The following is a 23944-nucleotide window of genomic DNA, read 5'->3' on the forward strand; positions in this document are numbered from 1 at the left end:
TAATACCTCAACATCCTTTTACTTTTAGTATCCACAGATACAGCACCACTAATGCTCCAGATGTTGCATACAAGACGGTAATGCAAAACATCCAACTACAAATGCTTTAAGAAATTGAGAAAACAGAAAGATTAAGAAACATGAGGAGATGAGGGGATGAGAATGGGCAGTTTTTTCTCCAGCACTCTCCACAGGATGAATAAAGACATGAAACCTTTAAAAAGCAGCAAAAATAACTCAGAGTTCCCAAGAGACTTCAAGGCATTTTCAGAAGAAGAAAAACATTCTATCTTGAAGCGGCCGTCACTCGTGAGGAACACAAAAACAGACACATCTGCATATCAAGCATTTTGATGCAAATGATTCTTCACATACTACAGAAAACAGCCTGCTTCTTTTTAAAAGTAGTAAAGTTTTGCCAAAGCTTAATAGACGATGTTGAACTTACACTTTGAGTATTTTCTTCTTTGATCACAGCAGCTCTTGTACTCACTGCTCCAAACACACTGATTACACATGACTGCACTTTACACACGACAGAATCAGGCCTTTATGAATTAATGATGTCTAATAGGCTATATGAGTACAGTCACTACACAACAGTAGTGTGTAGACAAGCCCTTTTTTGTAAAGTTTTAAATACTGTATATATACAGTCAAGAATTTACTATATACATATATATTTTGAATTCTTGACTATATACAGTAGATTAAAGCAAAAGATACAAATAACTTTCCTAAAACAGACATAATTTATATACTAATATTTTTATGGTTATTAGTATAGTTTGCTTTAGTGTTCCAGTCGGAAATTTCATTTGTAATTTTCCAAACATTAACATTTTCCAAACAAACAAAAACAACAAATTATCATTTCGCAAAGATGGTACATGCATGAAAATCTATCTACTAAATTCCATAAACATGACATTGCATCTTCAATATACAAAATTAAGATAGCATCTATAATTAGAAAGAGAGAAAACTATGACGAGTAACATAATTGTGCTTCAATGCTAATTAGGGTTATTAACAGAATAGCACTTATTTAGCAACAAAGATCAATTCTGTATTGTATATTACAATACAAAATTATATATGTCTGTGTATACCATGAAATATATAATAATAAAATTATAAATGATACATATATATTCAGTATATACATTAAGTTGTTCTGAAAACAGCTTTAGTGAGAAACCCCCTCCTCATACACTGAACATCTACTAATGAATATGTGTGTATGCAAAGGGAAAAAGAGAAGACACTGAAATATTCATGAGAAACCCTCCACTCAAACTCCTCCCCTACTGACACAGACACCATTAAAAGTTATTTGACTGCACATGTACAATGCATTGTGTATTATGCATTACTGTCAAGGAAATGCAAGCCTTTTAAGTTGAATTCTAAGCAAAAATATAGAAGGGGCAATATTTAACACTTCTGTAGATTTTTTATTTCCTTTGAATGTTTCCTTGCAAAAACTTTAATTTGTTCTATATGTGACCCTGTACCACAAAATCAGTCATAAGGGTTACATTAAATTTTTTGTTGTGGTGGCACAATATTTGGCAGAGATACAACTTTTTGAAAACCTGGAATCTGGGGGTGCAAAAAAATCTAAATACTGAGAAAAGTTATCCAAGTGAAGTTCTTAGCAATGCATATTACTAATCAAACATTTTATGTTGATATATTTACAGTAGGAAATTTACAAAATATCTTTGTAGAACATGATCTTTACTTAATATCCTAATGATTTTTGGCATAAAAGAAAAATCGATAATTTTGACCCATACAATGTTTTTTTGGCTATTGCTACAAATATTCCCCAGCGACTTATGACTGTTTTTGTGTTTCAGGGTCAAAATATCCTATCTTTTTAAGGCGGTGCCATTCTTTAGTAAATGGCTGATATGATTGACTATCCTCTGCTGTAATTCACACTGCTGTTCATCAGAGTGGGTAAAGTTCCTGAATATAGAATATGAATAAGTATTTTTCTTACAGGTAGACTGAGGAGGAAGTGTACATTATGAATGTTTTAATCTGTCCACATAGGACACTGATTTCTTTTGAAAGAGCAAGAATCTTTCTTCTTCGTAAGATTTAAAAAAGGGACTCGCAGGACTTTATCGCCCTCTAGTGTCTGGGAAAGTCAACTACCAAATCCAAGAATTTTTTTTTTTTTTTTTTTTTCTCGTTTTTTTTCTACCAAATCCAAGTGCTGCTGAAGTGATGAAAGTGGTTGCTTTTACTTAAGTAACTGGTAACACTTTACAACAAGGTTCCATTAGTTAATTTTAGTTAATGTATTAACTAACATGAACAAACAATGAACAATACATTTATTTATTAAAGTATTTATAAATCTTTGTTAAATGATAGTCAATAAAAATACATCCTTCGTTCATGTTAATCCACAGTGCATTAACTAAAGTTAACGAGCACAACATTTAATTTTTAATAATGCATTAGTAAATGTTGAAATTAACATTAAATATAAATGCTGTGGAAGTATTGTTCATTCTTAGTTCATGTTAACTAATGAACCTTATTGTAAGTATTACCAATTAAATTTTATTAATAAGTATTAATTAACTATACGATATAAGTATACATAATTAATCGTATTTATAAAATTATGAGTTATTTGAAAGGCTATTTTAATAATGAATGTATTTTTATTAATCCTACTAAAGTAGGCCTACTAATGTTTTCAATGTTAATTAAATTATGGAGTTTAATAAATTAATAGATATAAATTACCATAGTAATTGCATAACGTTATCTAATTAAATTATTATTATTATAGAAATGAATATAATTACATAGTATTTAAAGTCTATTAATACTGTGTGCTGAGTGTCATCTGATCAATCAAGCCGATCGTTCTCAGCTGTTCGCTCACGCGATTAAAGCGCCACATCTCGAGCTGAAGCGGTTTCACCGCTTTTCCTTGCAGTCATGTGTTTATTTTTGCTGCTGAATGTCGCTTCAGGGATCTTTTTTCTGCTTCTGAGAGGTCAGTTTCAAATCTCAAGTTAAACTTCGGTGTAATATTTTCCTCCGCTAATTTATCTCGTGCAGAAACCGAGAAACTTGCAACAACAAACAGGCCTTCGTGCGAAACGACAAACGTTCTCCTTGTCAGCACTTCATATAGGCTAATGTGTGGTCATTAAAATGCAGGGGGTTTTTTCCCAAACAACTTTTACATGTTAAGTCATTAGTTTACTTAAGAACTATATAATAGTATGTTCTTAGAGGCGTTCCCTGAATTTGCATCAATTAAAATACAAAATGTAGTTAAAATTTGAAGCTGCCCGTGTTAATCAGATCCATGTCATATGTACCCTAAAAACAATTTGCATAATGATCACGCAGCCTGTTATTATTATAAAAAAAATACAATTAGATTGTGCTTATACTGGAATAATACTTGGTGGTCCTGGATGGCTTTAATTTGTGTTGGTTTAAATTATTGCTGTCATTGGAATCTGTTGAGGTGGTTTGCATGAGATTGACTTGCTTTGGCTTGTTTGTGCTCTAGCTGAATGTGTGCAGGCTGCAGGGGCTTCTGATCATGTTCCCCTGCACTGCAGACTGGGCTTCAAACCCTGCAAGGACGGATCCGAGTGTGTGCTGTACAGTCATGTGTGTGACGGTGAGAATGACTGTCCTGATGGCTCTGATGAAGATGAATGTGCAGCCGTCTGCAGCATAGGTATGTTTTATAGATTTTAGTAAACATTTTGGTCCTCACAATGCACATTTACTGTATAGGCCTATAAGACCTATTTATTTGAATTGCATATACAATTTCCATCTTTTTGCACTTTTAACAAAAGACTATTCTGTTTTAACAAATTAATAAATTTAATGTGATGCATATATTTGTCAGTTATACATAAATTAAGAATGCAAGATTTCTGCACTCGGAAAAAGGCACAATTTATTTTATCTTTGCATCTATATTGCTTAATCAGATTTTCCAAAATGTATTGATTCAAATGGTTTAGAATCTAGATAAATCTGTCAATTGAGAATTTTTTTTAATCAGTTTAATAAATATGAATGTGGTTAAAATTGTTTCTTTTTTTTAATTAGTTAAAAACAAATTGGATCATTGATGAATGTACACAGTGGGTATAGTTGGAATAAGTTCACCCATCCCTTATATATTTACCTAATATTAAAGCATTGTATTTCCATCTGTTGTCAGGTCAGTTTCAGTGTGCTCATGGTAAGAAGTGCATCGAGCGCCGGCAGGTGTGTGACGGTGTGGCTCAGTGTCAGGATCGCTCGGATGAAGTCGACTGCTTCAAGTCAGAGGAGGGCTGCGGTCATCGCTGCGATAAAAACCGCTGCATCCCAGAGTCCTTTGTCTGTGATGGAGACACCGACTGTGTGGACGGCAGCGATGAGGCCAGCTGTGTTACGGGTTTGAATTAAGTTTAAAAAGTAGTATTACTGGATTCTAACTAGAACAGAGTGTAAAATCATCTGGTTCACATTGTAAATAAACACACTTATTAGTGCATATATTTCACAAATGAAATCATATGCAACATTAAACATTTTCAAAAGTAGTCAGGTGAATTCAGGTACACTGGGCCATTTTTTGCCATTGAAATGACTGGGGGGGGTACAAAAGCTGTCTGGTACGGTACTCTCAAAAGGTTCTTAATGTACCTTTAGGAATAAATGAGCTTCAGAGGTATACCTTTTTTTTTTTTTTTTGAGTGCATGTTACATTTATCACTTGATCTCATTACATTGCATACTTAAAAGATGCTTATGTAATTTTGACAGCTAGCGGTTGAAATGGGTATTGCATACTAAATTCAAAATATAAAGGTGCTTTTACACTTGGTTCACTTGCCTGGTGCGAACCCGAGCTCGGTTCCTTCCCCCTGCCCCGCTGGACTGTGTTCATATTATAATATTTGAGTCCGAACCGCGGTTCGCTTGCGTCATCAAGCCGGCAGCTGTTTACCCTGTTGCTTGGTAACGACAGTGCAGGAGAAGGCGGCAAATGTATAACATTACTCTTTGCACTTTTATGTATTACGTTTTTGAACTGTTCGTTTTAAGTGTACCCCAGACCACCGTTTTTAAGCGGACTCTGGTACGGTTCGCGGGTGCGCATCAGAGTACGGAAGACAGCGTTCATATCCAAACGAACCAAACTCTGACATCAATCAAACCTGGGTGCGCACCAAAAGTGCTAGTGTGAAAGCACCCTAAGAGATAGTTGTTTCTCTTGCTCCCTCCTCCACTGACTCTGCACTCACACAGGTTGCCATATTGAAGACAAAACTTAAACGAGCACATTAACAATGGTGGGTGACGTATCTTACACTTTAGGTTGATGAGTTGATTTATACATGTTTTAATATGCCTCTGGTCATATAGGTTTATAGATGGATGTGAAGGCTTTTTAGTACTGGAAGAATCTGCGATCTCTGACCCAGTTTGTTTGCTGGCTTCCTATCTGTAATGCGCGGTGTTTTCCACCAACTGGCAACCCAGTCTTAATTGGCAATGAACAGAATCACACAGACAAAAAAAACATTCTGACATCGAACACATTTCGAAGTTGTATGTGAACTTTCCTAAATATCTGCAAACATGCCATTTTTATGCTCTAGTGCAGTCAAAAAAAAAAAACGTACAGCAACCAAAAAATGAAAATTGTAATTATTTACTCACCCTCATGTCATTCCAAACCTGTTTGCATTTCTTCTGTGGAGTAAAATCAAATATTTTTTTGAAGATTGTTCGTAACCAACTAGTCTGATCCCATTGACTTCCATAGTATTTAAAAAAAATGTATCCATACTGTGGGACCCAAACATTTTGGTTATTACAACTACGGTACAAAAACAAAACAAAAAGTGATCGTATTTCAAAGTGATTATTTCCAAAACATGCCTTTAGTCTTCTCAGATATTGACCCTGATGATGATGATGACAGCAAAGAGGAGGATGAAGAGAAGGGAAAGACAATGGAGGATGAAGTCTCAGGAAAAGCTCCTATAACTAAAGGACCTCTACGCTGTTCAATCGGCTCGAAGTTATGCAGAGACGGGACAGACTGTGTACTCTATAATCACGTGTGTGACGGCGAGCAGGACTGTAAGGACGGGTCTGATGAAGACGAGTGCTCTATGGAGTGTGAATCAGGTCAGGAAACCTCATGGTAATGTAATAGCACTCGCTCACAACATGCACTTATATGCACTTTAACGTGGTCATAAACTCTTCCTCAATTCTTGCTCTTGTGTTCATATTGCAATAGTCTGTCCATCTGTTGTCAGGTCAGTTTCAGTGTGCTCATGGTAAGAAGTGCATCGAGCGCCGGCAGGTGTGTGACGGTGTGGCTCAGTGTCAGGATCGCTCGGATGAAGTCGACTGCTTCAAGTCAGAGGAGGGCTGCGGTCATCGCTGCGATAAAAACCGCTGCATCCCAGAGTCCTTTGTCTGTGATGGAGACACCGACTGTGTGGACGGCAGCGATGAGGCCAGCTGTGGTAGATGAAAAGCTGTTTTTTTTTTTTTTTTTAATGTGGACCTAATTTAAATGACCACAGATGAAGTCAAATGGCCTTGTGGTAGTGAAATGTGATTAGTTTTGTCCATTACGGTGTTAATGAAACTTTTTAATTTTATATATATATATATATATATATATATATATATATATATATATATATATATATATATATATATATATATATATATATATATATAATATATATATATATATATATATATATATATATACACACACACACACACACACATACACACATACATAAGTATGTATGTATCAGTAATGCGCGGGTTGATCTAAAATGAGCGGGTGCCTGCAGTCGCCCGCGGTTACGAGTCATCCAAAAATATTTTTAATGATATTCGGGTGGCGGTCGGGTTAATTGAAATAAAAATGCCAATTAATTGTAATTTATATAGTACTAGACACATTTTTGAAATACATAGGCCTACACTGTGAGCTTTGGCTGAATAACTGGCGTGAAGATGACGCACGAGCTCAGTCTGCACATAGAGATGGAGGTGGCAAAGAAGACTGCATGGGGAGCAACGTTGCTGTTTTTGGTAAAATGATTTTGACGACTTCATTAAGTTTTGTTTTATAGAAAACTCTTTTTAAAAGATTTTCGTTTTGTATAAATTGTATCTTAATTTTGATCAATGTTTTATCAATCAGTTGCCCGTATTTAATAAGAAGCAAATATATAGCCTAGCAGACAATGTAATAAGGCGCTGGCAGGATCACTTGCATTGCATGTGAACTAAACTCAGCGTGTGCCTCACAGATTTGAGAAATATAGGATATATATAACAGAAAGCTTGAAATGTCGTCTTTTAAACGAAAATATTCAAACCAAAATAAATGGGCTACTCTCTGATGATGTAATCCATATGAAAGGTGCATTTCTCTCTGGCGTTCATGGCGGGTCTGCATTGTCAACTTCATCTTTGCAGCAACACAGAAAACAACAGTTTATTACTAAACAATTAAAATGACTCCTTGTATATTATTTTCGAACCAGCAGGCCACTCTGGGTTGAGCGAGACCCCAAGGAATGAGCGAGCGGACCGGGATATTCAGAAATGTGCTCTCCGCTCACGAGCTCTGATCGGAACAAACCCGAGCCTCAATGTGTGCTGACCTTGCAGAGAAACATACAAATAGACATAGCCAGACTAAACTATTTTAGTACAAATTATGAGCTTACTGACTTTTTTATAATTCTTGACAAAATTATAATATATTAAGTTTTGTTTTTTGTTTTTTTGGCCTAGTTAGTTTTGCCTAAGTTCCTATGGCCCAGTGACGCTAAGATGAGCATTTTCTGCTTTTTAAAAATGCGGGTCAGTAAGCGGGTCGGGTACAATATTTTATATTTTTTTGCAGTCCGAGTTGCGGGCGGGTTAGTTGAAAACGTCGGTCAGGTGCGGATTATTAATACATTGACCCGCGCATCACTGGTAGGCCTATGTGTATGTACTAAAACTATTAATATATTGAAATTAAGCCTGAATATAAATATTGCATGGAAAAAGGGGGATCATTTTTTTTTTCAAATACTAACTGAACTGAGATGTTTAAATTAGCCAACCTGAAACGAAAACCTGATGAAAATGATATATAACAAAAATGACAAACTTTCAAATTAAATTGGATAATATAATATTAATATTATATTTTTGTTACTATTTTGTCCATGGCAACTAAATGTAATAAAATGATTAAATTAATGAAACCGCAATAAAGATTATAAAAACAAAACCACATAATAAGGTTACTAAAATATGCATTTGAATTCAAATGGAAAATATAATATTTATACATTATATTTTTGGGGTTGGTTTTTGTCCATCACAGTTTTATTGAAACTATTTTCATAAACTGAATTAAAGCTTGAATGAAATTAAATTAATTCTAAATATTAAAAGAAATGTTACCTTAGCAACCAATTGGAATTAAATATTGAAGTGACTAAAACATAAATAAAAATAAACAAATAAAAATGGCAAAAGCACAAAAATATATATTAAAATCTAATTAATAATGTTAATATAAGTAATACTAAAATAACACTGGTCCATTATGCATAATGTTATGCACATCTGAGATCAGCTTTACAATAGAGTGCAATAGCGAGGTTATGGATGTAAAAACCAGACTCGTTTTCTTCATAATGAAATGACGTGTCCTGTAGGAGAGGAGAGCTGCAGCAGTGCCGAGTGGCAGTGCAGCAGTGGTCAGTGCGTGTCGGTCAGTATGCGCTGTGATGGACCCCCGGACTGCAGAGATCATTCAGACGAGGAGGACTGCGCTGAACCTCCACCATGCAGCACACAACGCCGCTGTCCGAAGAGCCAGGAGTGTCTGCTGGACGAGTGGATATGTGATGGAGAGATAGACTGCAAGGATGGCACAGATGAAAAGGTGTGCTGGGGAATCCATGCATTAAATGACCAAACGCACTAAATTATGCATTATAAAATGATTCATTTAGTTGTTTTAATCTCACCTTTTCTATGCGAGACAGAACTGTAAGGAGTCTCCAGTGCAGTGTGGTGAGTTCCAGTGGCCATGTGCCTCTAACACGCAGTGTGTTCCACAACACTGGCGCTGTGACGGCTCTGAAGACTGCAGGGATGGAAGCGACGAATCTGGTTGTGAGTTAACGGTTTTGTCAAACTGGAACAGGCTGAACCCAGAGAAGACCCCCATGAAAGTTCATCTTCATTAAACATTAGAAATTATTTTAAAGTCAACATGAAATACGAATTGATCCCATTTACTTCAATTCTCTAACCACCTATCATACAGACTTTTTTAATAAAGACATAAAGACAGTTCTCAAAGGAAAAAAATAGGTTTCACTAATTTTATATTCTCAAAGACTCATCACATGCATCATAAATGCATCGCATTTAAATGAAGTTTCTTTTAAAACTTCTTTAAAGTAAAAAAAAAAAAGAAGTTTTGTTGATTATAGGTATCAAGTTTTAAAAACGTGTTTGGGGTTCTGATTAGAAGCACTTTTAAAGAATCCCTATTTAGAAATGGATTTTGTGAGTCACTCCATGGGAATAATTGGCGGGACATTTGTATAGAATAAAATTAAGAATCTACCATTCAAAAATATTTTTAAAAGGCTGTATTTATGTATTTAGAAATGCAATTAAAACCGTAATATGAAATATTTTAACATGAACTGAATATATATTAAAATGTAATTTATTCCTGTGATACAAAGCTGAAATTTCAGAATAATTTCTCCAGTCTTCAGTTTCACACGATCCTTCAGAAATCATTATAATATTCTGATTGGAAACAATTATTATCCATAATTTTCTGAAAACCATGATACAGGATTCTTGGATTAATAGAAAGTTTGGATTTTTTTTGTAACAATGTGAAAGTTTTTGTCACTTTTCGATTTCTTTTAATGGATCAGTGTTGACGAAGTACACACACACACACACACACACACACACACACACGTGTGTGTATATATATATATATATATATATATATATATATATATATATATATATATATATATATATATATATATATATATATATATATATATATATATATATATATATATATATATATATATATATATATATATATATAATAATCACTTTTGAAAACCCCAACTGGATAATGTTTATATATTCAAGTAGCGTTTCTGTACAAGTTGTTCATTGTGATGCTTTTCTGTATTCCACCAATTATTCCTGTAGAGTGACTCTCAAAATCCTTTTCTTAATGTGGATTTTTGAAAAGTATAGCTAATCAGAATCCCAAAAATAAGCTTGAAAGTTATAATCAACACACAGACACTTTTTACTTGTGCAATATGATGCATTTGTCAAACAGGATATTAAATAAGTAAACACCATTGGAGAATTTCCATATTTTACTTGAAATTGGGAGAGAGAAAAAATTAAAACGATTTAAATAGGATTTTTTTAACTGCAATCATGGTTTCACTAAGAATACCTAGATCTATGTCTGTATCTGATCTGCTCTGCAGTAAATGAGCCTCTGGTCTGTGTTTTGACAGGTCCCAGTGTGTCCTGTCCTCCTCATCTGTTCCAGTGTGACAGTTCGGAGTGTGTGGACCCGTCTCAGCTCTGTAACGGAGTCACTAACTGTCTGGACGGTTCTGATGAGGGCGGCACATGCCAGACAGACAAATGCTCTGAACAGTCAAAGTGTGCACAGGACTGCAACAGCACACCTACAGGCACGGTATGATCTCCTCTTTCTGTTTTAATGTTAGAAAATGTCTGCTTTGAATATTAAAAATATATAAAGTTTGACTAATAATAACATTTAAGTTCAAAAGTTTGGGGTTGGTTAGTTTTTATTTTTGTATTTTTTGTCTCTTCTGCTCAACAAGGCTGCATTTATTTGGGTAAAAAAAATCTGTAAAAACAGACAGTAATATTGTGAAATATTACAATTTGAATACATTTTAAAATGTAATGTTTGCTGTCCAGTCTTCAATGTCACATGATCCTTCAGAAATCACTCTAATATACTGATTTACTGCTCAAGAAACATTCATCATTTTCAAGGTTGCTTAATATTTTTGTGGAAACAGTTTTTTTTTTTTAAATTCTTTGAATAGAAATTTGTGAAATTTATTATAAATGCCTTTGCTGCTATTTTTAAATTCATGCATAATGCATCCTTGCTAAATAAAAGTGTTTTGTTTAGAAAATTTCTTACCGACCCCAAATGTTTGAATGGTAGTATGTTAACAAGTTTCTAAAAATGGGTCCATGTTAATCCGTTACACCAAATATCCAAAAAATCAGTTTTGGAAAATGTTTTAGACTGATCATTTAACCCAAATTTGATAATTTCATTGGATAGGTTTTTTGAAAAATTCCATTAATACTCTGCATGACTCTAAAAGGCAAAACTAAAAAGCATTTTATCAATGTTGACCAGTTGGTGGCAGTAGCCCCAAACTGCTCGGTTGCATTCAAGACATAATGTAAAGGAGTTTTGTTTCTGTATAGTACACCAGTTTCAGATCAGACTCACTTTGGTGTTTGGCCTCTTAATAAGAGGCTTATTAATAAGCAGCTGCTTACCATTTTGTGCTTCCTGACACCACTTTTATCTTCGTCCAATAGCGCTGTTGGTGCAGGATCGGCTACAAGCCTGTAGATGATGGTGTGGTGTGTGTTGATGTGGATGAGTGTGTGGACCGTCCAGACTTCTGTTCACACTACTGTAACAACACTCAAGGCTCATTTGAGTGCTCTTGTAGTCACAGTTATGTTCTGGAACCTGATGGCCGCAGCTGCAAAATCACAGGTATACAAATTACAAGCAAGAGCAAATATTTTTCTGGTTGTAAAACACATGGCATGTTCGGAATGGCATGCATACAGAGCTCTCTGTATTTAATAAAAATGGTCAGACTATGCATTATGCAACAAATGGTAGTATGCTACATTTTACATGTTATCTAAAAAATTAAGGTATTTAGCATTTCAGTTATGTTAAAGATGTAATTTGTTACACTGCAAGTGCAAGTTTAAGTTCAATGCATTGTGGGCTAGAATATTTCACATGAGTGTTCAGATAATGAGTATGGCTCGAATACACAATGCACTTTATAATGCAATTTCTAATACACTCATGCACTTCAAGGTACATCCATCCTTTTATTTACACAAGCTGAGACTGAAATGGAAAGTTGTGCTCCTGTCTCAGGTGAGCCATACCTGCTGGCATCTGTGCAGTCTGAGGTCTTCCTGCTGGGTCTGAGGAGCTCCAGTCTGGACGTCCTGCTCTCGTCTGAGAAGCAGTTTGTGCTTTCACTTGACTATGATTGGCAGAAGCAGAGAGTGTACTGGATCAACCTCAACACAGACAACATCAAATGGTTGTCACTGGATCAGAAGAGCAAAGGAACCTTCATTAAAGGTCAGTGTTGTTGTTAAATACAAATACATATTTTTTGTTACTGAATGATAAAAGATACAATATAGATTTTAGACAATACATTTAAATGTAATAAAAAAAAAAATCTTAAATGGAAATCAGACCGTTTCCTTGGCAGATGTTAAAAATTCCAAAAGCACATAGAAAATGTACCTATATATACTGTATATAAGCTAAATCCAAAAATGAAATCGAATTTGTTTCATAATTGATGAATTTGACAACATTAACACTGTTATTTTCCTATTTATTACTGTAAAGCTGTTTTTAGAACCGTCTGTATTGAATGAAGCGCTACCTAAGCTTGACTTGACTTGTCCAGTCATGGTCAGGCAATATGTAATGTTGCAGAACAAAAAACAGGTGTAAATAAGGCTGGTTATTTGTCTATGTAATAAAGTTTTTGATGTGATAATTGTGAATGACCTGTAAGTCTCTCTCTCTCTCTCTCTCTCTCTCTCTCTCAGGTATCAATGCAGACAGTCTGGCAGTGGACTGGGTGGCGAGGAACCTCTATTGGGCTGATAGTGTCAAAAGCCAGATCAATGCATTGGGACTGGACCGTGATGCCACCAGAACCACAGATATTGTGATGATCCTGGGTGAAGATCTAGGGCAGCTTCGCTCCATCGCTCTGCTGCCACAGAAAGGGTTTGAATAATCATTCTTTTCTCAATTTGTTTTTTTTTTTACACCGAGCCACCAGTGGGCACCAAAAAGTACAAGAACAACTGTTTTAGAATGTTACTTATTTCATTTTAAATTTGTTTACCCTGATATGTCCCTTTTTCAGAATTTTGTTCTGGTCAGAAACCGGGGATGATGCTCAAATAGAAAGAGCAGGCATGGATGGTTCAGACAGACGTGTGTTGGTCAGTCACTCTCTCCGATGGCCAGTCAGTTTGACGGTGGACTCCCTGCATCACAGAATCTACTGGACCGATGAGAAACTCAAGTGCATCGGATCAGCCGATATAGATGGAGGAAATATTAAGGTAATGGATGTCCACCATTTCAGAAAATGTCCAATAAGGTTCAACATTGGCTTCAAACATGCTCTGATACTACTAAAGATGTTTCTGGATCAACATTCAAGTACTGATCGATGAACCATGGTTATTGTAGGTACTGATGAATAGAAGCAAACTTTTTTTTTATTAATGCAACTTATACACTATTAAAATTAAACTTCAATGTACCAAAATATCACTTTAAATTACTGATAATTCAAGTGCGCAGACAAGTGAAATAATTCCATATAGTATTTAATAAATCGAGAAAAACTAAATCTGTGCAAGTGTGTGGTGACAAAGTATAAAAATGACATGCAGCATGCATTAATGTTGTAAGCGCTGTGAAAAGATAATAGATGTATATCATTTCAAACCGCTACAGCAGGGAGGAACATGCATGGGCAGAAATTCATTTTTCTTAATCACCTTTCATTGAGCTTGAACAGAACACACTGAAGAACAGACAGCAGAAATGACCAGCAGTCATAACCTAATTATGATTTTCATTTACCATAAGTAAATCAGTACTAAAATTCTGCATTAATAACTATTCATGCCGTAAGTCACATGCACATTCAAGCTTTGACAATATACCAATTCTTTGGCTCATTTTGACCGGACCAGGTTTGCCAAAATAAAAATACTCTAAAGTACAGATGCTTAAATGTACTGACTGTAAGTACAATAATAGGAAAATTACTACTGTACATCACTAGTTAGATATAGATCTTTAAAGAAAAAAAGATCCACTATGAGTCTTAAATATATTCCAGCATCTTTTAAGAGCATTGTTCAATAATTTCCCCTCCATTTTCGCAGATCCTGCAGATGATGGAGACTCCCAGTCCATTCTCCGTATCTGTATTCAATGATAAGGTCTACTGGTCTGATACTAAAAGAGGAACCATTCAGAGAGCTCACAAAAGCACAGGTAAACAGCACCAAGTCCTGCTCAAACGTCCTGGACAGCCGTTTGGTTTGAAGGCAAGTATCCCTATACACTGGGGTTTAATTCGATTTTTTTTATGATCACAAAGACATTCGTAAAGTGCAGGCTATATTTGCTTGCTTTTGAAACACGCATGTGTAAGATGTAAATCAGGCAACTGGTTCTTGTGTGTGTGCAGGTCATTCATGCACTTTTCCAGGTGGGCGTCTCTAACCCGTGTGCTTCCCAGCACTGCTCTCACCTGTGTGTTTTATCGCCGGAGCTGAAGGCTGTGTGCATGTGTCCGTCTCAGTTCCTGCTGGATGAAGATCGACTGACCTGCTCCAAACCCAAAGACTCGTCCTTCCTGTTGTTTCTTTCTCCATCTGCAATCACACAGGTATTGCTCTTAATACCTTATGGTCAAAGCTAGATGTTAAAGACATATAGAATAGAATAGAATAGAATAGAAAGACTTTAATAATCCCCAAGGGGAAATTGTGATGTCACAGCAGCAAATTACAATACATACCAGACATATTACATATAACATACATTGACCTATACTGTATAAAAATCCTTAAGAATAATAATAAATAAATAAAATAAAATAGTTACACAAGATGTGCAGTTTAAATATCATATACCATATATTCATGTGTTATTCTCTATTGTCATTAATGTCCATAATCTCTTATCTACCCAGAGAAGATCTGTTATATATTGTTATTGCAGTGGGTAGGAATGACTTTCTGTACCGGTCCTTGCTACAGCAGAGTTGCCGTAGTCTCCAGCTGAAAACACTCTTCTGCCCAACCACCAAGTTGTGCAGCGGATGTGATGTTGTCCATGATGTTAAATAGTTTCTTCAACATCTTTTCCTCCACAACCAACTCCATAGGTTCCAGAGCAAACCCCAGCACAGAGCCAGCCTTCTTTATTAGTTTATTTAGTCTCTTACTGTCACTGCCTCTGATGCAGCTGCCCCAGCAGATGACTGCAAAGAATATTGCACTTTCGACGACAGACTGATAAAACATATACAACATCTTGTTGCATACATTAAAAGACTTGAGCTTCCTCAAGAAATAGAGTCTGCTCTGGCCCTTCTTGAAGATGGCCTCAGAGTTGCGTTTCCAATCCAGTCTGTTATCGAGGTACACACCCAAATATTTAAAATGATCAACCACCTCCACCTCCTCTCCATGCAGGTAAATGGGTTTTAATGTTGTTTTCCTGGTCCTTCTAAAGTCCACCACCATCTCTTTTGTCTTAGTCACGTTTAAGAGAAGGTGGTTTATCCCACACCACGACACAAAGCGATCAACCGAATCTCTGTACCCAGTCTCATCTCCACCGTTAATATACCCAACAACTGCAGAGTCATCTGAGTATTTTTGAAGATGACAGGACTCTGAATTGTGTAGGAAATCTGACGTGTAAAACGTGAATAGAAATGGCGAGAGAACAGTCCCCTGTGGTGTTCCTGTACTGCTGACCACTCGTTCAGACACACCACCCCTTAGTCGCACAAACTGAGGTCTGCATGTCAGGTAGTCTATAATCCAGGAAATTGTGGAGGTGTCCACCTGCATCACTTGAAGCTTCTCACGCAGCAATGACGGTTGGATCGTGTTAAACGCACTGGAAAAGTCAAAGAACATGATCCTCACCATGCTGCCAGCTCTATCCAGGTGAGAGTGAGCTCGCTGAAGCAAGTAGATGATAGAATCCTCCACACCCACCCCAGGGCAGTAGGCAAACTGCAGTGGATCAATGAAGGCAGTAACTTGTGGTCTCAGATGGGCCTGAACCAGTCTCTCTAGAACTTTCATAATGTGTGAGGTTAAAGCAACCGGTCTATAGTCATTGAGAGCAGACGGAGCAGACTTTTTAGCCACTGGAACAAGGCAAGTTGTTTTCCACATTAGTGGAACTTTCGCCAGACTCAGACTGAGGTTAAAAAGGTGTTGTAAAATCCCACATAGCTGGTTAGCACATACCTTCAGGACTCTGGGGCTAATACCATCCGATCCCGGGGCTTTGTTCTGATGCAGTTTCACCAGCTGCCTCTTAACCTGACAGCTAGAGACATACAGGGGGGTGGGAGAGATAGAGGATGGCATGGTGTTCTCAGCAATGAAGATAGATGATGATGTTGAAGGGTGGGTGGAGGTGGCACCATGTGAATCACCAATTTTGATCTTTGAGGAGGTGTGAGAGGGGAAAGTAGATAGGAGGGAGGGGGGAGAAGGATGCAGCTGAAGAGCAAGGGGTGATGTGTGGCCAATTTGACAGGCTGCATGGGAGGCTAGGGGTGAGCTGAACCTATTGAAAAACACATTCAGCTCATTAGCCATATCCCGGCCTCCCTCAACCTGGTTACCAGTCACCTTAAACCCTGTGATAGTCTTCATTCCCGCCCATACATCCCTTGAGTTGTTTTGCTGGAGCTTGTTTTCCAGTTTCTTCCTATACACCTCCATGCCAACTCTCAGCCTCACTTTCAACTCCCTCTGTACAGTCTTCATTAATTCTCTGTACCCCTGCCTAAAAGCTCTTTTCTTCCTATTCAGAAGCACCTTTAGGTCGCTGGTTATCCATGGCTTGTTGTTAGGAAAACATCTCACTCTCCTATAGGGTATGACCGTATCCACACAGAAATTAATATACCCTGTGATACAATCCGTCATGGAACTTATGTCATCTCCATAGGGATCACAGAGTACCTCCCAGTCTGTGGATTCAAAACACCCTTGCAGAGCCTCATCTGCTTCCTGTGTCCATCTTCTCACAGTCCTATAAGTAACCGGTTGTCTTTGAACAATTGGTGTATATGTGGAGTTAAGAAGTACCAGATTGTGATCTGATCTTCCAAGAGGAGGAAGGGCTGCAGAGCAGTACGAGTCCTTAACATTAGCATACAATAAATCCAAAGTATTTTTGTTTCTGGTGGGGCAGTTCACATACTGCTGAAATGTTGGGAGAGTAGCAGAGAGAGACGTATGGTTAAAATCAATAAGCAATAAAAGCGTTCGGGTGTTTTGTTTGTAATCCAGCGGTGACTGAATGGATAACGTCACACGCCGCGTCAGCATCAGCTGACGGTGGAATGTAAACAACCATAATGATTGCACAAGTAAACTCCCTCGGCAGATAATATGGACGTAGACTCACAGCTAACCGTTCAATATCTGGGCTACAGAAACGTTCCTTCACCGTAATATGTCCAGGATTACACCATCTGTTGTTTACAAATACAGCAATCCCCCCCCTCCTTTCTTCTTACCGCTCAGACAGCGATCTCTGTCCACCCGTACCGTCTGGAAGCCGGAGACAGTGGTGTTGGACTCGGGAATATGTTCCTGCAGCCATGTCTCTGTGAAGCACATAACACTGCACTCTCGATACTCCCGCTGTGTCCTCGTCAGTGCGCTCAACTCGTCCATTTTATTTACCAGGGACCTCACATTCCCCATTACAATAGAGGGGAGAAAAGGTTTATATTTCCTCCTCCTTATTCTCCGAACGGCTCTACAACCCCTTCGTCTTTTCAGTTCCACTGGGATCGAGGAACTGACATCGGGCTGCAGTAGAGAAGGCTTGGATAGCGCAATTAGCTGGTCGCGAAGGTAAACAATAGGCCTGACGTTACCTTTAGGCCCATAAGCAAAGTGTCCCGGCAAAAAAATCATAAGTGCCAAAAATAAGCAGAGAAAATGGCAACTCCACCAGATATCCATTCGACTGTAATGATAGAACGATCAACAACAATGTTCTTTAATTGGCAAAATCATAGTAGTGCAGTTCATGTAACTTATCGTACAGTGGTTTATTTTTAAAGCCTTGTACGCTTGGTCAGAATATAAAAAAAATAAACGATAACACATGTGCATCCATGTATTTGTTCACTTCACTACTCATGAAAAAACTAAAGTCCCTAAAATAAGCCTATTTGATTTTCTTTGATAATCTTGAATGTGTCTCAATACGGGCACCACTTCGGTTTCATTGCAACTTTAAACATTTGAGTCTTTGTGATCTATTCCACCTTGTTACAGATTGGTTAGTGTTATCTAGCTGGTAAATACAGATTTGGTGTGATATAAATTGTACAAATGATTTGTGAAACTCTTGAAAGTATCAGTAAGAATGTGATAAATCAGTCAGTAATGTTGCATTAAATGCCAAGGTCTTCCAGCAAATAATAATGTTACGAATTTGAGTTGCATTATAGCTGTCTGAATTCCAGATGAATCACACACACACATTATAGTGTATACATTTATAAATACAATAATATATAGCAACAAAGAACTACTGTCCAGAAAAATTTACAATGAAGCCCTTGATACACCATCTTTAAAATAATGCAAAGTCGTCTATGTGGAGTTTAAGTGGATTAGACTGTAACACAATTTGTCCCTATCAGATTTATTTACAGAACAGACACCGCAAAGTGGACCTAAAGAACTGGCCTGAACATCGCCGTTTTGACCTTCCCAACATGAACAAGTCAAGCATGTTAGATTTAGTGCTGCGTGACCTCACCCTGTACGTGTCTGATGGCAGTCAGCCAGTCGTGGGGCTCTTTAAGATGAAGGACACAGCGCTGGTGCCTCGTGGGAAACTACTCCAGCTACATAAGGACTCACTGCGTGCGTTCTCCATGGACTGGATCACCCTGAACGTGTACTGGAGCAGCGAGAGGCTGTCTGGCCTGCAGGTCACCACACCGGATGGCACACACACCAGTGTGTTGATACAGGACGGTGTCGGAGCCATTGAATCCATCGCTCTGGACCCACCCAGTGGACACCTCTGCTTCTCAAACACAGTCCAGGAAGGCCAAATGGCCCAGCTGGAGTGTGCCTATATGAATGGACAGAACAGGACAGTGGTGTGGAGTAATTCAGTCCAGCCAACATCACTGACCTTGATGGATGAAGGGAAGAAACTGTACTGGGCTGACACTGGTGTGTGTGTGTGTATGTGTATGTGTGTGTATGTGTGTATGTGTGTATGTGTGTGTGTGTGTGTGTGTATGTGTGTATGTGTGTATATATATATATATTACACACATACTCTGTTCACCAAAGCTGCATTTATTTGATGAAAAATACAGTAATATTGTACAATTATTAGTATTTCAAATCACTTTTGTATTTGGATAAGTTTAAAAATTTCATTTATTCCAGCATAAAATCAGCATAATAGACTGATTTCTGAAGAATCATGTGACACTGAAGACCGAAGTAATGATGCAGAAAATTCAGCTTTGCATCAGAGGAATAAATGACATTTTTAAAATGTATTGAGACAAAATAGTTTTCAAACTGTTATTTCACAATATTACCGGTACTGTTTTTACTGTAAATATGATCAGATAAATTACAATGGGTAAAAATTAAATAAAATCATGTTTTGTTGCTTTGCAGCCTGAAATGAAGATGGATTGTTGCTCTGAGTAAATACAGCGGGATAAAACAAAACCTGTGTCCGTCTTCATTTCAGGCTGCAAAGCAACAAAATGTGATCATTTTAAAGAGGGGTTATTCTTTTCTATACTCGCGTATATGTTTAATTTTTATACGTGTCTGTGTGTGTGTATATATATGTATGTGTGTATGTATGTATACACACAATATGCAAAAATTAAATATTTAAAAATATATATAAAATTAGTAATATGTTGGTTTCTCTAGGTCTTGGAGTAATTGGTTCAGTTGGTGTAGATGGTTCTGGATACAAGGAAATAAAGACAGAAGCCGGACTGATGGCATTTGCTGTGGTTAACCAAGTGCTTGTTTGGATTACTAAAGAAGGTACACTTGATGAGGACTTTGAGTTTCTCCTGTTGGGGAAAAACCAGGTCATACTAGGTTAAGATGTTTTAGTTGTTTTTCTGCTAATCTGTCTATTGTTGTTCAGATTCCACTAAGTGTTGGTTTAGCGATGATGAACATACAGGGAAGCTGTGGTTTGAAGTGGACTCTGACATCGTTAGTCTGAAAGCATTCGCAAAATCAAGACAAAAAGGTGGGGATATAATTACGTAATAACATATTACGTTTATGTAAATTATGAAGCATTAATGACTCCATTTCATATTTTAGGCACTAATCTCTGTTCTAATGGTAATGGAGGCTGCAGTCACCTCTGTCTCACGTTCCCCGGAGGAATGACGTGCCGTTGTGCTCATAATCACCGTCTGGTCAACGGCAGAGACTGCAGTCCAGACCCCCGCTGCCCTCAAGGAACCAAACCTTGCCTGAGTGAAAACATCTGTCTACCTCTGGAGAAGTTCTGCAACGGCGTCGCCGACTGTCCAGATCATTCTGATGAGAACTGTAAGGAAACATCAAATCCTAACTGTCTGGTTTAAATTTTACAAATGTTTTGTGGAGGAAAAAGTTTGCTTTACCAATAACATGAATTGTTCTGTTATGGGTAGTTCCCATTGGGGTGCTTTTTTTTCATGGTGAAGAATGTATACTGGTCAATTTTACCCCAAAATCAAATAAGAAAATTGGGAAAATTTGAATAATGAAAATAGTCTTAATGGTTCCGAAAATAGTCTTCATTTTATTTTTTGGACAATTTAGAGAATTTTTTGATAATTATATATTTTTGCTGTAATGCATCATAAAAAAATTAGAGTAAATAAAATTAATACAAATTTGGAAATGTGTATTACTCCAATTAAAACCCCCATATATACACACATACTATGTGTGTATAGAATCAAGAGAAAAATAGAAAAAACTAATTAAGGTTATTTACATTATGCAAAATTAAATTAAGTATTTATACATTTAAATTTCAATGTACTGTATCGAATTGTATTCAGTGAAAACACACAGATTTTTATTTTATAATTGTATATCTACATAACTACCCTTTTAATTTTGAGTGAAAAAAGACCCAGACATGATTTCATTAGATTCACTCAACAATATTAATAAGATTTATTTAGGCGTGTTATTCTGTTTTGAATTCTCAGGTCTTCAGGATACACAACATAAAAACATCCAGATCAATCCTAGAGCTTTTCGTCCAGGTTTGAGCGATAATGTCATACCAGAGAACGTGGAGTCTGAGGCATGTGGCCTTACGCGGTGTAATGGCAACGGTAAATGCTCGACCCAGAACGGCGTGCCGGTGTGTGTGTGTGAGGCGGGTTACACTGGAGAGCTCTGCCAGGATTTTTCGAGTGGGCTCTCACAGGGGCCGGTTATGTATGGAGTTATTGGACTGTGTGCCGCTGTGGTTGTCCTGGGGGTAATAGTCGGCTTCATTCAGAAGAAAAAAGCCACAGATCGGAGGTATGCTGTAATCTGCTGAGGTTGAAATCATATTTGTTTTGAGGATTAAACAGTGTTTGTGTTTAGGCATGCAGCACGGGTTGTGGATGTGCAGGAGACAGACATGAAGGAACTAGAGAAAAGACAAGAGACGTCTTCAGTAAAAAATGGAAAAGACACCGAATTCTCCGAGGTATGAATTAAGAGAATGGTAATATTAAGGGAATAATTTACCCGAAGATGAAAATTTGCGGAAAGTTTACTTGTCCTCAAGCCATCCAAGATGTAGACAAGTTTTTCTTCATCAGAAATGAGTTGGAGAAGTTTAGCGTTACCTCACTAGCTCACCAATTGAACCTCTGCAGTGAATGGGTGCCGTCAGAATGAGAGTCCAAAGCGCTGATTAAAAACATCACAAAAATCCAGTCCATCAATTAATGTTTTGTGAAGTGAAGTTACATGAAACAAATCCAAGACATTTCATTTCAAACCGTTGCTTCAAGCTATAATCGTAGTAAAAAAAAAAAGTCAATAATAAAGTGCAAAATCAGGAGAGAAATATGCACAGATCAAGCACATTTTTTGTGGATTATAGTGGATTTTGATGTGAGAGGGCAACGGGGTGGACTTTTTCACTGGAGGGAGTGTTAGGATGGATTATGGACTTAAGACTATTTAAATCTAAAATGCCTTGATGGATTTGTTTCTTACAAACATGCATGAAGCTTTTCACTTCACAAGATGTTAACTGATGGACTGCAGAGGTGTGGATTACTTGTGGATTATTGTGATGTTTTTATCAGCTGTTTAGACTCTCATTCTGACGGCACCCATTCACTGCACAGGATCCACTGGTGAACAAGTGATGCAATGCTACATTTCCCCAAATTTGTTCTGATGAAGAAAACCCCTCTACACCTGCCTGAGAGTCGAGTCAAGTCACCTTTATTAATAAAGCACTTTATACAATACAGAGTGTCAAAGCAGCTTTACATGGTCTCCGCTGAAATTCAGGGCTGTAGAGGTCGTCTCTAGGTGCTGATTCACCATCTGATCTGGATACGGACTGGATCTGGTGGCTACGGTGACCTCAGAATAAGAATAAAATGGACTAATATTAGCGTAGATGCCATTCCTCTTACGATGTAACAAGTACATCTGGTGTTATGGGAAGTGTTCCCGGTTCTGGTTGAGGGAGTACATTTTCTACCAATTTTCATTTTGGGGTGTACTAAAATTTGTTACAGGGAAAAAAAAGTTCCCATTGGCAAAGATTGGGGTCTCATTCGCTGGGAAAAGGCTTTGTAAGGTTTTGAAATGACTTATAATTTTTCTGTCTTTAGGAAAACGTGGTAACATCTGTGGACTAGCTTCAACATGTCGGCTGCAGCATCTTGGTTTCTTTGAAATAAAGTCGTTGCATTTTGAAAACTCAAATCCACAGTCTTTTTTGTGCAATTTCCTTCTATACCATGCATAAACAAACTGATGCGTAACTGTCATTTTGTTGTTCTTCAATGTCTAAAGGCAAAATATGACTCTTACCAACTTAAATGAGTATATCTTGGTTTACCACATAACTACTGCAGAAATTTACTTTGCCAAAGTACCACGTTGTTAACCTGTCAAAATGAAAGATTAAAGTCCAATTTTAAGAAACGTGTTGTGAAATGATGCTCTTGACCATAAACATTTGAGAAGTTAATAAGCTGTGCTACATAGAAAACATTGGCCCCACCGTACAATTTCACCTCATTTATACAACAAAGAGGTTAAATGCATATTTCATGCAATTTAAAGAATACAAAAGCAAGGTACAACACTAGAGAAGGTCTGTAACATCTCAAGGTAGCATTTCATAATTTGTCTTTTTGTATGTTTTTATTTTGTTTTCCTTATTTGCCGATTAAAAACGGCTTTCTAAAATATGAAGAATCTCATAATTTTTGCCGGCCTATTAAGCATCACCCTTGCCTTTCCAGTGGGTTCACCTCTATATAAGGTGTTTCACAATAGATCAAATGTAATTTCTTTAAAATGTAAACGTTATTTTTCTAGATTAATATTAAATTGGTTTAAAGTTGAACTGAATTTAGTATAAATGTAACTGAACTAACGTTGTAGTCTGTGGTTACTCTTCAGTTTAGGGATCAATTCTCGCTACTCACTAGTTGCT

At 37.1% G+C, this 23944-nt stretch overlaps 1 protein-coding gene across 2 annotated transcripts; it reads left to right on the plus strand.

The window, feature by feature from the left end:
• Positions 1 to 2870: 2870 nt before the first annotated feature.
• On the plus strand, positions 2871 to 23205 carry LOC132140017 (low-density lipoprotein receptor-related protein 2-like). Of its 2 annotated transcripts, none has more exons than XM_059548774.1 (21): positions 2871 to 3028; positions 3557 to 3730; positions 4229 to 4447; positions 5956 to 6192; positions 6327 to 6539; positions 8757 to 8986; positions 9090 to 9219; positions 10623 to 10810; positions 11707 to 11890; positions 12293 to 12505; positions 12991 to 13174; positions 13317 to 13518; positions 14356 to 14520; positions 14664 to 14864; positions 18897 to 19440; positions 20170 to 20289; positions 20396 to 20503; positions 20581 to 20843; positions 21500 to 21789; positions 21856 to 21961; positions 23112 to 23205. In XM_059548774.1, the coding sequence occupies exons 1-21, from the start codon at positions 2971 to 2973 to the stop codon at positions 23136 to 23138; spliced, it is 4056 nt and encodes a 1351-aa protein (XP_059404757.1). In that variant the 5' UTR covers positions 2871 to 2970; the 3' UTR covers positions 23139 to 23205. The 2 variants fall into 2 exon arrangements, with proteins under 2 accessions (XP_059404757.1, XP_059404756.1); XM_059548773.1 differs by having other exon boundaries at positions 20581 to 20814; positions 21468 to 21789.
• The last annotated feature ends 739 nt before the right edge of the window (positions 23206 to 23944 follow it).

Source organism: Carassius carassius, chromosome 4 (assembly GCF_963082965.1).
Source record: "Carassius carassius chromosome 4, fCarCar2.1, whole genome shotgun sequence".
In the NCBI taxonomy this organism is placed as follows: domain Eukaryota; kingdom Metazoa; phylum Chordata; class Actinopteri; order Cypriniformes; family Cyprinidae; genus Carassius; species Carassius carassius.

What these genes read in the sequence shown, in the direction of transcription:
- LOC132140017 (XM_059548773.1), top strand. Translation starts at nt 2,971, where the DNA reads ATGTGTTTATTTTTGCTGCTGAATGTCGCTTCAGGGATCTTTTTTCTG. An exon ending in ACAGCACACCTACAGGCACG is followed by an intron (nt 10,811 to 11,706) that starts GTATGATCTCCT and finishes TTCGTCCAATAG; the next exon opens with CGCTGTTGGTGCAGGATCGG. An exon ending in CGCAAAATCAAGACAAAAAG is followed by an intron (nt 20,504 to 20,580) that starts GTGGGGATATAA and finishes TTCATATTTTAG; the next exon opens with GCACTAATCTCTGTTCTAAT.